At 36.7% G+C, this 16,252-nt stretch overlaps 1 protein-coding gene and 1 long non-coding RNA gene across 3 annotated transcripts in view; one reads left to right on the top strand and one right to left on the bottom strand.

The window, feature by feature from the left end:
- Window positions 1–16,252, top strand: part of LOC137491172 (uncharacterized) — a 122,382-nt gene that overhangs the window by 27,168 nt on the left and 78,962 nt on the right. The gene's annotated exons all lie outside the window — the stretch shown is intronic.
- Window positions 5,038–13,958, bottom strand: LOC137491089 (uncharacterized). Its single transcript, XM_068220175.2, has 3 exons — window positions 13,919–13,958; window positions 13,026–13,172; window positions 5,038–8,936 (listed from the first exon to the last, which is right to left on the bottom strand). The coding sequence occupies exons 2-3, from the start codon at window positions 13,108–13,110 to the stop codon at window positions 7,741–7,743; spliced, it is 1,281 nt and encodes a 426-aa protein (XP_068076276.1). The 5' UTR covers window positions 13,111–13,172; window positions 13,919–13,958; the 3' UTR covers window positions 5,038–7,740.

Genomic DNA, 16,252 nt, shown 5'->3' with positions numbered 1-16,252 from the left:
AACACTCTCTTGGTGTTGACAATGTTAACACTTTCAAAAGTGTTATTTTTAACACTTATAGTGGTTCCCATATAAACTCTGAGGGAGTGTTAATTTTAACTCCAAGGTAGTTAAATCTACTATCTAAAATTTGCAGTGTGGGATGGCAATAGCTTCGACAAGCGCCATCAGAGCTGGCCATTTGTTTTTTTTATAAGAACAAGCAACATGAAGCCATGTGCATTGATGCACATGAAGAAAGTTGCCAGTGCCATCCCATGAAGTTCAATTATGGACGCCTGATCCGTCACTCCAGCAAAAGAGCCAATATCCGGCCCAGGCTGTATGTCCTTAATGATAGAGACATCATTCTCTTCATTGCTACAAAAGACATTTCGAGTGATGAGGAGTTATTCTATGATTATGGCTCAAAGAGGAGATCTTTTGCCGGGAAAGGGTTGGAATTGGACTGGATGTAAAACAACATCTTTCCATCCCCCATACTCACTCACTTCTAACATGTCCATCTCCAAGTTTCCACCCTTGGCCATATTCTCTTCTCTCTCTCTGGACAACCATCACTGCTCTTCTCACCCTGGAGTACTCTTTCTGCGCTGCCAAGCAACTACATTGCTCTCCAAATAGAGACTTGGTTGTAATAGGCTGAATGAGAGGGCCTTACAAACCATTCACCTTTACTTCCAGAGAATTGTATTTTCTCTTGTCTTTTGCTCTTTTTTTCTCATAAGTTTTCTTTATGCAATAGTGAGAGTGTGAGTAGGCTACTCCATATTCTCTCCTCTCTCTCTGGATTCTGTACAACACATGTGGAATTACAGCCTGATAAGTATGCTCAAACTGCTCTTAACCCTCCCTTCCATCCATCTTTAAGTTTCAAACAAAATATTGTGCACTTTCTGGTTGTCGTCTTCTTTTTGTTTCAGATTACCAAGGCTTTTAAGGTCAGCAGACATGCACCTCACTGCTGAGAATTAACCTGGCATCTTAATTCTTCATTACCTATGTTTCTCTATGTTGTTTGATTAATGTTCAGATTTTGTTCATTTGGTTGCATTGTGTGTACTGGAAGTTGTTTATTTTCTTTAGTGTTGTTATTACTTGATATTACTATTACATATACAGCCTTCTAATGTGCTGTTATTTCACATTCTTATTAAAAAGTTGCAGAAATGACCCAGAGTCACAAAGTTCTGTTTCAGTGGATTCATATTATGCTTTTTAAACAAATTTTTATTAAATAAAAGTAATAAAATAACTAAGACACAGTGTTTGGCATATATTTAACAAATCATTCAAATAATTTCATTTAAAAATGTGCAATACTTTAAAAGAAAAAAGAAATACACTTCATTATTTAAAACATATGAAGCTTTTTCAGATAAGTGCAACACTTTTTCCCCTTCACCTGAAAATGACATGATAGCTAAAAAAAAAATAAGAAAAAAAAGGAAAATGACCGGGAAAAGTCATTTTCCTTTTTCCATGTGATCAGCCGAGACAAAAAAAAAAAAGGAATCCACAAATATCCACAATATCCTGGAAAAAACACTGAAATAATGGTCTCTGTATGAGAGCTGCTCTTTGAAGAGAATAAGGCAGCAAGCCTAATTAAAAAAGATAATTACAGTCAAATACAATAAGAATATATTTTAGCAAAGGGAAAAAAGTCAATCTATTTTGGACGGATTTCATTGTAAAATGTAAGACATTATTTATAAAGACAGACAGGCTAATATAATTATTTTTGGAGTGTTTGAACATGAATGGCAGCTGTTGTTTTTGATCTAACAGCAGCAAAACTACATGCTGAACGCTGTGAGCTTGTGTCAGGATAATGATGATACATGAGCCAACTTTTATTTTTTCCTTTTCAAAACAGTTTAGAATAAAACAAACAGAGCAATAAAAAATGGGTTACGTGTCAAAGATCAACAGGCTCCAAACATGTAAACAATAAAAGCACGACAATGAAATTAAAACAGGACTTTTCTTCTCAACCATTTACCCCAGTATGCAGAAATTGTATAGGCTTGTTGTCTCAGAGTAAATGTCAGTACTTCTATGCCATACACCTCTTTAACAATATCATACCATTCACCTACAGATGGAGGATCTTCCTTGAGCTATTTCTTTATAATGGCCTTTTTGCTAGTTGTGAGTAGTGTGTTAAGAAGATACACATCATTTTTGGCATTTCTGCAGAGTAAATTCTCAGGTACATAGTTTAAAAATTACATTAATCCCATAATTAGATTTATCTCTATTTAAATCTTGTGTATAATATTACAGTTCCAAAATATTTTGAAATGATCTGCCAATCATTTTCACATTTTCTCCATCATTCACCATATTTTGATCTCTAGTTTAAAAGTATTTTATTTTAGATGTCATAAAGAACCTGATTACATTTTCCTAATAAATACCCTCTATGAATTAATTGTGATCATCTGTGTTTCCCAAATAGTTAACCATTCCTCATTTGCTATTATTATATTGGCTTCTCCTTCCCATTTCTGTCTGATACACATTGTTGAGTGTTTCTATGTTAATGTCAGACAGGAATAAATTCTTGATACTAGTTTTTTTATTAATCTTTATTTTTTGTAAGCATTTATAAATACCTGCACTCCTGTTGTTTTTATGTCTTCTGAATCTCTTATGCTTTTATTGAAGTAGTGTCTAACTTGAAGGTAATGGAAAAAGTCTTGTTTATCCAAGTTACATATATATATATATATATATATATATATATATATATATATATATATATATATATATATATATATATATATATATATATATATATTTGAAAGTTGTTGAAAACCTTCCAATTCAGAAAAGGTAGGCTTGGTGATATATTCATCCTTATTATCTATTCAATTGTATAGATCTAAAGGTTGAAGGAGCCGTCTGTTCGAAAACTTTTTTATGGTTTCTGTAATAGGGAAGTATTTTATTTTATAGATATCTGATAGGTATGCAGGGATTTGAACTCCAACATATCTTATATGTTGTTATATCAGATGTAAGTTATGTACATGTTATTCATGTAAGGTATGATTACAGCATTCAAAAAACATTGACATGAATTGTTCTTTGAATATTTTATACCATTCTGCAGAAAAGCCATCTACGCCTGGTATTTTAGATGTTTTAAGTTTTGATATAGCGTTGCTTATTTCTTCTATAGTTTTTTTTTTTTTTTTTGAGTTATGGGTTTTATTTTGTATCGATCCAATTAATGGTAAATCTAATGTGTGTAAAAATGCTTGCATGTTTGCAAGTTCAATATTGTCTTTTGAGGTATATAATTCCTTATAGTATTTTTGAATAGCCTGTTGCATTTTCCCCAATTTATGACATATCGTTTTAGTTTTGTAATCTTTGATTTTAAATATCATCCTCTCTGCCTGTCGTTTCTCTATTCTTCATGCCAGGAGCTTTTTTGGACCATTTTCATAAAATTTTAAAATGTAAGTTTTATTTGTACTTGCTCATCAAACATTTTATTGAGCTCTGCTTTAACTTATTTAACCCTAACTCTATTATTAAAATATCTGGATCTTTCTTATTACCATATTTAGTCACTTATTCTTTAAGTTGTATATTTAGATTATTTATGTAATTCAGTTTTTTTTCCCCTTGATCCCCACATTATAAGTTTACCTCGTGTAACAGCTTTAGCTGCGTCCCATATGATACTAGGTGACACCTCTCCATTATCATTATGTTTTAAATATTCTTATAGTTCTTTTTTTAACATCTTCTACACATGTTAATTATTTAAATGATTAGGGTTAAATCGCCAAAATGTCTTTTTGGGTTTATTGTCCAGGTAAACTGTTAAATATACTCCTGCATACTCTGAGATGTCCCTTGTTCCTATTTTACAGTCTTTTATTTTTATGTTGATCTGAGCTAAAAAAAAAAAAATAATAAAATAAAAAATCAATTCCAGAATGAGACATGTGGAAGAAAAGAAAGTATATTCCTTTTTAAGAGGGTATATGTCTCTCCATACATCTATCAAGCCTAATTATTTCATCAAATATCTTATTTGTCTAGTTTCTTGACTAATTTGCTTATTAGAAGATGAGTCCAATTTAGGCTGAAGTTGTTCATTCCAGTCTCTCCCCACAGATCAACATTCCTGATGCCTTCTTGGCTATAACACTTAATATTTTTTTGAGAAATGCTTTGTCTTTTTCAGGTGGTCTATATATACTAACTAATGTAACTTTGTTTTGGTTGATAGTTCCTTTAATTAGGTTTTATCGCCTTTCTTTATCAGTAATCTTAGAAATTAATTGGAAGTTGATTTCATTTGAGATTAATGTCATTACTCCTCGTTTACGACCATTATTATATGAGGAAAAAAAAAACCTAAATCCTATTGTTTCTAATTTCCTATGTTCTGTATCAGAAAGATGTGTCTCTTGCCAGAAGATTATCTGTTGGTTTTCTCTTTTAATTTTAGCCACAAGTTTGCTTCTTTTAATCGGATTTAGTAACCCATTAATATTCAAAGTAATTACTCTATATTTCTGTTTTTGCATATACTATAATCAGATATTGTTGCAAAGATCACTGTGATTGGAACACGAAAAACACAAACGTGAATATCTTGAACCACATAAAAAAAATTACGAAAAAGATCTCCAAACCTTGAAGTCTTAAATAACTTCTTAATGTGAGAGGAAAGCCTTCCTTTTCTAAAAAGCCCTTCCTTGCTGTGCCTATTGCACTCCATGTTAGTTAAATATGGTTTAAGTTATCATATATGATGTAAAAAGAAGGATTAATACCAGTGTGTATGGGAGCTCTCTTTCTATGCTGCTACATGTGTCAATACCATACTGGAAACCATCCCATGTGTTTCTCAAGCTGCCCCGAATGAGTGAAACTCTGTACACACTAGGGTTGGGTATCGTTTTTTTTTTTTTCGATACCGGTGCTAAATCGATACTTTTAAAACAATACCGGTGCCAAAACGGTGCCTGAATCGATACTTTTTTTAGCCACAAAATGATGGTGGACGACTCTTCAAAAAAATTTTATTTGACAAATTTTTCTTTTTTTTTAATAATTTTAATAGAACAACATAATTACAGTTTAATGTAAACATCAATTCATATTGTATTACATTAATACATTTCCTTTGATCATTTGTTGGTTAGCATGAATTTAAGATTTGCATTATGAAATTACATTAGCTTCCTTTTAACCTGTGGGGGGCGGGCAGGGGCCACGTAATTTTAGGAGCACATTTTAACAAATATATCACAAAATACTTAAAACATTATTGGAAGTCATTTGTTTTCATGCATCACTCTGCAGTCTTCATAAACAAGATAATTAAATAACTTAAACTCAAAATAATCTTCCTTGTTCATTTATTTGACAAGTAACGTTGGTGTAGGATAACACATTTCTAACATTCAAGTACATCAAGGCACACTGCTGCACCTGTAAACTTTAACAGGCCTACAGTTGAAGTCGATTCATTTTGCCCTCCCATTCATTTAAAATAATGTTTCTGAAAACTTTTACAGTGTTTCCTAAAACATAATTATTCTGGAGTCATAATAAGTCCTATTTCTTATTGTTTATTTCATGAATAAAAGCCGTTTTTAATTTAAAAAAAAATAATAATAAGGTCAGTAATATTAGCCTCCTTAAGAAATATTTACTGTATATTTTTGATTTACACAACAAATCAGTTACAAAATAATTTGACTAATTATTTTAACTTTCGTAGTGAACTGATTAAAGGGGTGGTCCAGAATGTAATTTTAAGGCTTGGTTGTGTTAATAAGATGCAAAGTAATGTGTGCTCATGTTTCACTTGAAGGAAATCATGTTATTTTTTCATATATCTCACTTTGATTATACACAGCTACTCAGCTAACATGAAAACGACTGTCATATTGCCTAGTTCCTCTAAAAGGCCCACCCTCAAGTGACTCTGATTGGTCATCATCATAATGTGCTGTAATTCGCCGATCGGCTCCACGTCACGCCCGGAGAAGCACGCGCGTTGTGTGTAAACAGTCAGTCAGTTAACACGTGTCTGTAACGAGTGAAAATGGGATGGGGCTCCTTTAAGAGTGTTTCTGTGCCATTTAGTGTGTTTATGTGTGTGCGTGTATATACTATGAAGTGTCTGTAACATGAGAAGTGCATGTGCGCGGGATATTTATTGTTCTTTTTCTCTCATGCTCGGATTAAGTTATTTTCTGTGGTGACAGAATAAAGCACAAGATGTGAGATGAGACCCGTGTGAGCCTGGATTGATTTGTTTTTGCTGTTACACTCCAGTTGGGAGAGCATTGCTGTATTTTTTTATTTTTTTTTAATCAATGCGTTACAGGACGTCTCACGCATATCTGGAATATGCATGTGTAAGTAACATGAATCGTTCACATATCTTTTGCGACTTTATTGTCTTGAGTTGAACGCATGGAAAAGCAGCCTGAAGACAATCAGTGCAGTCACGCACACACATAAGAGACACACTGCTGTCTCACACAGAGACGCGCATGCTGGCCAAGAGTGCGTGTATGTATGTGTGTGTGTTTACAGCCGTTTGACTGATAAGTATGGATTTGTAGCTAAGTCGTTAGCGATGAACATAATTTCCCGTTGTTTACATCTTTGCTACAACACACCGTTAAGGCTAGACGCTGTACATGTCATGATCAATTTTAACAAATAAAAACACTTACAGGTTATGACTCAGTTCACAGCGTGTCCTTGCTCCATCTTTGAGGAGATTTTAGCCGAATCCAGCACTGAACTGGGAGAGATTCTGGAAGCTGCGTTTTGTCAAATCATGCTTGCTGTGTATTTTATAGTTCTCTGGAACATAATTAATATTGAACTGTAAGCACTTCTGTGCTTGTGTCGTGTCATTTGGAAGCCCAACAACAAAAACATAGAAGCTCTGTGGAAACAGCGGGATGGCATTTCTCCCTCTGCGGTATAGTTACAGCACCTCTGGTCTAAATTACCCTTTAATCTGAATAAAAGACTATAAAACACTTAAAGGGACTTTGTTTGAATACTGTCTTGCAAAATAACTAGTAAAATGTTCTGCACTGACTGTCAGCATAAAAAAGTAACGTTAGATATTAGAAACGAGTTAGTTAAACTATTATGTTTAAAAATGTGTTGTAAATAATTGATGAGCTCAAGACGGAAATCAGTTGAATATGACTTACATGAGCGTGACTGAAAACTACATTTGATCAATGTGTTACATCTGTTCTACATGTGTCATTAAGTTTGACATGTTTCCTACTTTTGTAAAGACAGTTGCTGTGTAAGAATCCTTGCTTGTAAAATATGCTTTAGAATGCTTAGTTTAGGCAAATTGGATGAACGTGATCACGCATGTTGATCTGAAGAGTGTCGCTCTCGCTCACCGAAAACCACTGGTTCCAGGCTAAATGCGCTGTACTGCGTGCGTTGCGTGCGTCTGTTCCCTAGTGACAATAACAATCGCCTGATATTGCCTGTCCGTATTCCTCAAAGTTGTTTAGAATTAAATGTTTAGTGATGCTGTGACACAATGCCTATATTTGCCTTTTTTCATGCACCCCTCACGTTCATGCCGCAGCACCGAAATTAAGCACCGAAATTCATATGCTGATTTAATACCGATACATACCGGTTACCAAGGTAGCGGTGCAAAAAGGGCAACGGGTTTCGGTAACCAGCCCTAATACACACTGATCACGTCTACAGTTTATCTCCAGTTTGAATCCTCTGATGTGCTTTCAGGGTTCCTGAGTGAGCAAACCTCTTACTGCAGTGTGAACACTTGTACAGTTTCTCTCCAGTGTGAATCCTCTCATGTGTTTTCAGGGTTCCTGAGTGAGTAAACCTCTTACTGCAGTGTGAACACTTGTACGGTTTTTCTCCAGTGTGAATCCTCTGGTGCCGTTTCAATTCTGCAGCTGTAATAAAAGTCTTCTCACACTCCAAGCACATATGCTCTCTCACACCAGTGTGAATCTTCATGTGTTTTTTAAGGTATGATTGGCTCAAACTCTTCCCACACTGAGTGCATTTGAATGGTTTCTCTCTAGTGTGAATCATAAGGTGTTGATTAAGGTGTGATGAGTGGATGAAACTCTTCCCACACTGAGTGCATGTGAAAGGTTTCTCTCCAGTGTGGATCCTCATGTGTACATTAAGGCATGATGATTGGATGAAACTCTTCCCACACTCAGTGCAAGTGAATGGTTTTTCTCCGGTGTGGATCTTCATGTGTGTATAAAGCGATGATGATTTACTGAAACTGTTCCCACACTCAGTGCATGTGAATGGTTTCTCTCCAGTGTGGATCCTCATGTGTTGATTAAGGGATGATGATTGGCTGAAACTCTTCCTACACTCAGTGCAAGTGAATGGTTTTTCTCCAGTGTGGATCTTCATGTGTCTATAAAGCGACGATGATTTGCTAAAACTCTTCCCACACTGAGTGCAAGTAAATGGTCTCTCTCCAGTGTGGATCATCATGTGTTCATTAAGGTGTGATGAGCAGTTAAAACTCTTCCCACACTGAGTGCATCTGAATGGTTTCTCTCCAGTGTGGATCCTGATGTGTTGATTAAGGTGTGATGAGCAGTTAAAACTCTTCCCGCACTGAGTGCAAGTAAATGTTTTTTTACCGGTGTGGATCTTCTTGTGTCTATAAAGTGATGATTTGCTGAAACTCTTCCCATATTGATAGCATGTGAATGGTTTCTCTCCAGTGTGGATCCTCATGTGAGTCTTTAGTTTGCTTTTGCTTGCCAAACTCTTTCCACACTGAGTGCAGGTAAAACAACTCTTGTCTCTCACTTTTAACACACCATCAGTCTCTAAATGAGTTTTGTCCTCAATTTTGACATGATGTTCCTCTTTACTCTCATCGTAGTCTTTAATTAGGTCTGAAATAAAAATAAGTTTACTTTTTAGTAAATCATTAAAACTCTCAGTGAAAAGGCACTTTAAAAAATTCCCATTAGAACAACTTTAATTTATCACACCGGCTTCAAGTTCTCTAGCCACACCCAGACCTGATTACTACCACACACGTTCGCAATCAATAAATCATCTAAATAGGACCTGTCTGACAAAGTGAAGTAGACCAAAAGAGCTTCAAAAGCTAGACATCATGCCAAAATCTAAAGACCTTTAAACACAAATGAGAAAGAAAATACTTATGTCACTAGTTAAAAAAAAGAGTGAATGGCTTTTCCTACAGCTGGTGGAGGAGACGAGAGTACGGTTGGAGTTCACTGTAGTGCATACATTTGTTTTTACTGTAAAATCCTCACCGCATGCGCAGATTTAGGAGACATTTATGCAGAATGCATCTTTGCACCTAAAAGCGCCAAACGCAGCACTCAGGAACAGATTAAAACAGTTGTTATGTGAACTTGAAGTAAAAAAGCCTGCAATGCTTGCCCCGCCTTTGTGCTCTATTTATTGGCTCACTGCTCTACAACTGAATGCAAATGATTGGTTAATATCAGCTGTCAGTCACTCAGTCAATGCCTTCTGCCTTCAGATGACAGGAGCTACAGCTGCGAAAATGTGAGGCACTGAAGATGAGAGAATGAAAATAACAGACAGGTTTACCTTAAGTTATTAATAATGGCGCATCTTATAAGTAATCATGTTCTGAATGTTAATCCACCATTTACACCTTAACAAGAGTGGATAAAAGACTTCTAGTGGCTTTAAGTCCGCTGGTAACCGTGTTTGGCACTGAATCTACACATTTAAGCGCGAGAGGTATTGTATAATCCTTCATTTAATCCTCACGATGCTGTCAGCCTTGCAAGCAGCAGCTATATGTAACATTTAACACAGCTCATGAAAAGACTGTTATTGCTATTAAGATGACATGCAAATAATAAGTTATATATCAATATAAATGTGGGGCGGGGCGATGGATCGTGATGCAGGCCCAGCATTGTGAAGTTTGTCGGCCATCGGCAATGGCATTTAAAAAATTAATACAATTGATCAGCTACACTCAACATCATCTTCTGAAGAGCTTCTTAAAAAAATACTTATTCTGCAAGCGGAATGACTCATTGAGGATCTCCACATAAGATCACGCCAGATTCATTTTGAACATGGTGAATGAGCTGGCAGGTTATTGTGTTACCAACTGAAACAATCCTCAGCAGCTGGCGTTATAGTAGCAGTTAGTAAGGATGATGGCAGTATTATTACTGAACAACTGGGTATTAGTGATCAATTTAAAAACTTCTATAAAACTCTTTACAGCTCTGAGGTAAAGGAAATTGAACGTATTGAGAGCTTTTTTAATTATTAAGAATTACCATCCCTCTGTGATTTAGATCAGTTGACAAAAGAAGGAATTTTAACACCTTCTAAAATTAAAAATACAAAAAAAAAAAAAAAAATCAGAAAAGTACCAGGCCCTGATGGCGTGCCGGCTGAGTTTTATAAGAAGTTTTGTGCCAAGTTAACACCCCTGTTGTGCAAGGTATTTGCTAAAGCTCTTGTATCGGAATCACTCCCCCCTTCATGACATCGGCTGTTATAACAGTACTTCTTTAAAAGAGTAAGGATCCACTTAAATGTGAACCTTATCGTCCGATCAGCTCACTCTGCTGTATAAAATCCTGCCAAAAGTGCTGGCAATCAGAGTGGAGTCAGTCATGAGAAAGATAATTCACCCAGATCAAACTGGTTTTATTGTTGGGAGACAGTTTGAGCCCGGATCGACCATGGCTGCATATGCATTTATAATTCCGCTGTAATCTCTCGCTGTGTATTTTAAACATGGCGGGTCCGTTATTTAGATTCTGGCTTGTTGTGTCTACGAATGACGTATCTCTGTAAACCAATAGCGTTCAGCTGCGCGTCTAGCTCCGCCTTTTAGGGCCTACTCACACTATGCCATCCGTACCATGCCCAGGCCCCTTTCCCGGATCGTTTGAGAAGTGTGAGTGCGCTGAATCAGGCTCAAGCACGGTTCACCTGGCTGGCCCTGGCCCGGTTGGAAGAGGTGGGCCTGAGCGCGGTTCACTTGGGCTTTGGCGCGGTACGCTTGTGTGTGAGTACAAAACGCGCCAAAGCCCAAAACTGAAAGCAAGACGTGACTTTTAAGGGAGTGTTTCATATGGATTTATTAATCATTCTTACTTTTCAGTGAACGCAAACTGCCGTAGTTTATTACAGACGAGAACTCCTCACTGCACGACAGCTGCGCTCCTCCTCATTCCTGCAGCACGAGAGCTTTATGATTGTTTATGAGCTCCAAAAGTGGCGGATCTGTTCGGCGAAATATCTGACTGCGTGTCACCGCATCCCTAAGGACTGTCTGGCGAAATATTTGACTGCATGTCACTGCATAACTAACGACTGAAACGATATAACTAGAGAAATCTCCACTGTGCTGCTGAGAGAGCGCTTCTCACTGAACAGCGCAGCAGTAATGACGTAAGCGTGCCGAGGCCCGTTTGTGGTGTGAGTGCGGGCCGTCGGGGCAGACAGGATGGGGGACAAGCGTGCTTTGGCCCGGTTCGAGGCAACTTTACCTAGTGTGAGTACGGCCTTAGTGTTTGGGACCCTTTCAAAAGGGTGCCAAAAAAGTGGTACGGTATGGTTTGGTACGCCTTTTAAAGGGTCATGAAACACCAAAACACATTTTTTGAGCTGTTGACAGTCGTATATGTGTCCCACACTGCTAAAAACACTATTAGGACACCTATATTTCACTAAAAAGTGTAAATTGGTTGTTTTTGCGTTATTTCAAGCAAATTCGTACTTCCTGTTTGAAACGAATTTTTGAAGCTGCGTCACGGCCATGACATAATAGCGTTTTATTCCAGCGTGCAGACTGGGCGTCTGTGCCAGAGTGTGCCTTATTACGTCTTACAGTGTGTTGCATTAATGCACGAGTAAGGCTTGGTTCAAACCAATCAGCGCGCTCTATTGTGCAACTTCATTAATATTCAGTAGTGTCACCGTCTTTACAACACAGAGACGCCACGTTGTGTTGGCAAAACAAGCGTGAAGTGTTGCATTTACAGTTTGCTGCTGTTAAGTTTCGTTTTCATTTTCTCTCTGTGAGAGCTCATCTGGATCACGTGTGGATTACAGTGTACGCGACGCGCGACAACAATAACTTACGTGTCTAAGGGGGATTATTGTTTACCTGAGAGCTGTTCTCATCTGCAAACGCTGAAATCCGGATTCCGGATGTAGTCTTCTCTTCATAAAGACGCGGCTCTAGTTGCTGGTGATTGTCGTGTCTCTACAGATTTGGTAAGTGAGCGACCAGTGCTCTTTGTATATTCAGTTTGTTCGTATCAAATAAGTTAACTATTGCATTGAGTGCAAACATGTTAGCACCGCATTTTGTGACCGGAATAACACACGCGGCTTTCGGACGCTACCTGCCGTGTGCATCTAAGTTTCCGGGAATTGCTGAGTTTTTTTTCTGTCATTCGCCGCGCGGTCTCAAACATTGCATGAAAAATACACGCTTAGAGCAGATCCTCGAATCAAATATCTCGTTTGTCGCGAGGGGCATGAATTAATTCCCTGAATGAAAGAGCCAAACTGCAGTTAAAGTCCAACATTTAATAATTTGGCAAATAATTCGACTACAGATGTCCATGTAGGTTAAACACCATCCCTTTCTCCTGTGTATTTTGACTGAAACTCGCGCGTGCCCAAATAGACACTCCCACACCCTCCCACTTTAGTTCCTCCGACACTCCCCCCTAAACAGAGCTGGACACCCCCACTTTTCTGACTTTTTCCAAAGAAGAGGTGTGAAAACACCCTGCTGAAACGAGGGGGTTTCATGGCCCTTTAACAGTGGAAACGGCCATAAAAGCGTACCAAACCGAACCACTTAGTGGAAACGGTCCATAAGAGCTTGATTAACGTGGTAAACAATATAGAGACTTATAAATGAATGAATGTGCGAATATAAAACCAACTTTACCTCTATATGACTGAGTTGCTGTTTGAGAATGAAAACCAACCTGTTTGTTCCTGCGTATCTTCCTGTTTGACTGTGAATGTTTCTTCAATCTTCACATCTTCACTCTCCTCTTTAATAAACGCCATCTTTATAACAGTGTGGAGATCAGTCACTTCAGCAGTTTTTCTCTGCGTTTGGACACTTTATCCTGTTTAAAATGAACAAAACAATAAAAATGTCCTGTTTAAATAAGTAAAAAAAAAATTTACAGAAATAAAATAACTTCTCTTCAACACTTGCTTCAACAGTAACAAAAACGAAATCAGGTATGTCCAAGCATAGAGGTAAAGTTGGTTTTATATTCGCAAAATCAGACTTTTCTCTTAATAATATAACTTCATGAAAGTATTATTTGCAAACTCTAAACAGTGAAATCATATTAGCAGCCAATGACTATCAAAGTACAACATTGTTCTCAGTCAAATTAACAATGTTCACAATCCAATAAAGAATTTTGTTTAGTAGTCATACTTGCATGCTAATTCAAATCGAATATTCAAAGTAACATGGTGAACAATAGAGACTTATAAATGAACGAATGTGTGAATATAAAACCAACTTTACCTCTATAGTCAGAGCTATAAAGAATGGGCTGATGAAAACTAGTACTCCGTTTCTCATACATAGTGATGTATATTTAGAATGGAATGGCATCATGCTATTTAATCAATTAAACCTTCATTAAAACACCTATTACACACTGTTTCTGTTTCTTTAGTTTATTCAAACAATAGCCCTCAATACTGTGAGTAAAATAATACTACATAGTATAAAGGGTTCAAATAATGTTGTCAACAGCAGCATTATGCATTAACAGCATAATTTAGCATCAGATGAAAAAGCCTAAAACTTTAATCAATCGCTTTATATAAGTGTAAACGCTTTAAAACAAACCTTTCTCCAGCTGAATCCAGCGCAAGAGCGGCGCAGACTTATGACGTCACATCACGTCAAAATAAAAGTCTTTTCTTTTGTTTCGCTTTTTTTGCTACTTGCTGTTGCAGTCATGACTTCTTGATACATTTCTCGCTCGTTTTCCACTTTCTCTCCCCCTCCCTCTCTCTCACACCCTCACACACACACACACACACACACATACATATAAATTATATATATATATATATATATATATATTTTATGGGGTGCCAACTTCACGGAGGTCCACACAGAATGTTTAAGTTCTTAATATGGTGTATCTTGTGGCTTTATATTCATGTTTGGTGTGATTTTAAATGTCTCTATGTGATTGGTAAAGTGGTCTTAATTTCACTGTAATATTTTACAATCTCCTTTATATCAGTTAATTTGGGTTTTGACTTTGAAAAGATCTTTGCCAGATGCTCCACTCCAGGCAAAATGGTCTTCGCATCAACTCATGACCAGGCAAGAGTCTTAGTGAAGCTTTTATTGTCTTGAATTTATGATGATTTGAGTATTTAGGCAAAGGGTGCAGAAGTGTCCGTGGGATCCTGTAGACAGGATACCCCATTGCAGGTTGTGAATCTCTGAGCTCTGCATCAGGACTTGTATGCTGCAATGTGTTTCTACATGTTCAGGTATTCCTCTTTAACTCTTCAATGTATCTTTGAGTAATTGATGTTGTACAATCTTGATTGGCTTATTTTGTTTAATTATGTGAACTGCAATGGAAAATCTTTTCCTGACAAATAAATGTAAAATTCTTGTTTAACTCTAATATCTTCCGAAATCATTTAAATGTAGTAGATTGTTTAGGCTGACGTTTCCGCAGCCTACAACCAGGATTAGTCATCTATTTAGGCGCAATGGATGGAGCATGGGCACAGCATTAGAGACCTGTTGATTTCTGACAATCACTGATGATATCATCTAGGGGTATGATATCATCTAGGGGCTAAATCAAACTTTCTTTAAGTATGTGCAAGCATGGGGCGGCCTATTATTACTTAAAGGAAATTAGCTTATCTGCTAAGAATCGGAACTGGCGATGATATGTCCGTGAGCAGATGAAACTGGTCAGCATACTGACTCTAAGCGACTTTGAGTAAACGATGAAACATTAATGGAATATAAGGATTTATTAGGTTAATAAATCTAAATTAGACCTAATCACAACCTATAAGGTAATCAGCTTGAATTAGATGAATCTAAATCTAAAACTATTATAAATTGGAGTCAGATTAAAATTCAGCTAGAAACAAATTAAAATAAATTATAACGAACAAAAATATTTCTTTTCACATGTGCTAAAAGGTTTACATGCATTTGACCTTCACCCATGCTGTTAGTTCCGTCATGGGACTAATAGATGGACCCTCACATGTGTGTGTATTTATATAGTTTATAACCATAACAGTTCTACAGTTTCTTCTATTTCACTTGTTGATTTCTATTTTATTTAAATAGTGTATTTATTTTGTTAAAGAGTCCATATTATGGGTTTTTGAAAATACCCTTCCATGTAGTGTGTAACAGCTCTAAGTGAAGTGAAATATCCAGCTAAGGCTTAAATCTGTAAGTGTACAGTGTTTAAAACTGTTGATTCATCTATAAAAGAGTCGACTCATAGTGCTTCAAATGAGTCGTCTTGATAACGAGTCATTAGATGTTTCATGATGTTGTATCTACGAAACACAAGTAGTTGCGTGCGCAAACCCGGGAGATTTGAAACCTGCGGCCTCGCCCACTAACACAGAAAAAAAGCCACACACACACACGCGCGCGCGCCGGTCGAATGTGACGTCACACTGTGCAGATGGATATTATTGAGTCTCTACCCAAAGATGAAACCTCAGCATTAGCCCAGCCTTGAGCAGTTTGAGTGCTTCTGGAAACCACATGCTTTAGACTGGGTGTATATTACATGCTTAATAATCAATTTTTAGACTGTGTGTGTGTGTGTGTGTAGGCCTATTATTATTTAAAATAAAATTGAAAAATAAAAATGATTATATTATGTAAAAAAATATTATTTATAATTATATCCAGTTCCCCTAAAACTTTGCTTAAATACCATATAAATTTTTTAAATAAATAAAACCAAAAAGTAAATAACTGTTTGGTCTGACAAGTTTTCAGGACATATCAAATTTCAGCACAACACTAACTAACTAGTCTCACTCACACACACACACACACACTTGTACACACTCTCACTGACACACTCACTCTTGTACATGCTCTCTCACACACACCTACATTCTATCTCAATTCAATTCAGAAATACTTTTTTAGCATGACTGTAAATGA

Source organism: Danio rerio, chromosome 4, assembly GCF_049306965.1.
Source record: "Danio rerio strain Tuebingen ecotype United States chromosome 4, GRCz12tu, whole genome shotgun sequence".
Lineage (NCBI taxonomy): Eukaryota > Metazoa > Chordata > Actinopteri > Cypriniformes > Danionidae > Danio > Danio rerio.
This window is presented reverse-complemented; position numbering and strand designations above follow the sequence as displayed.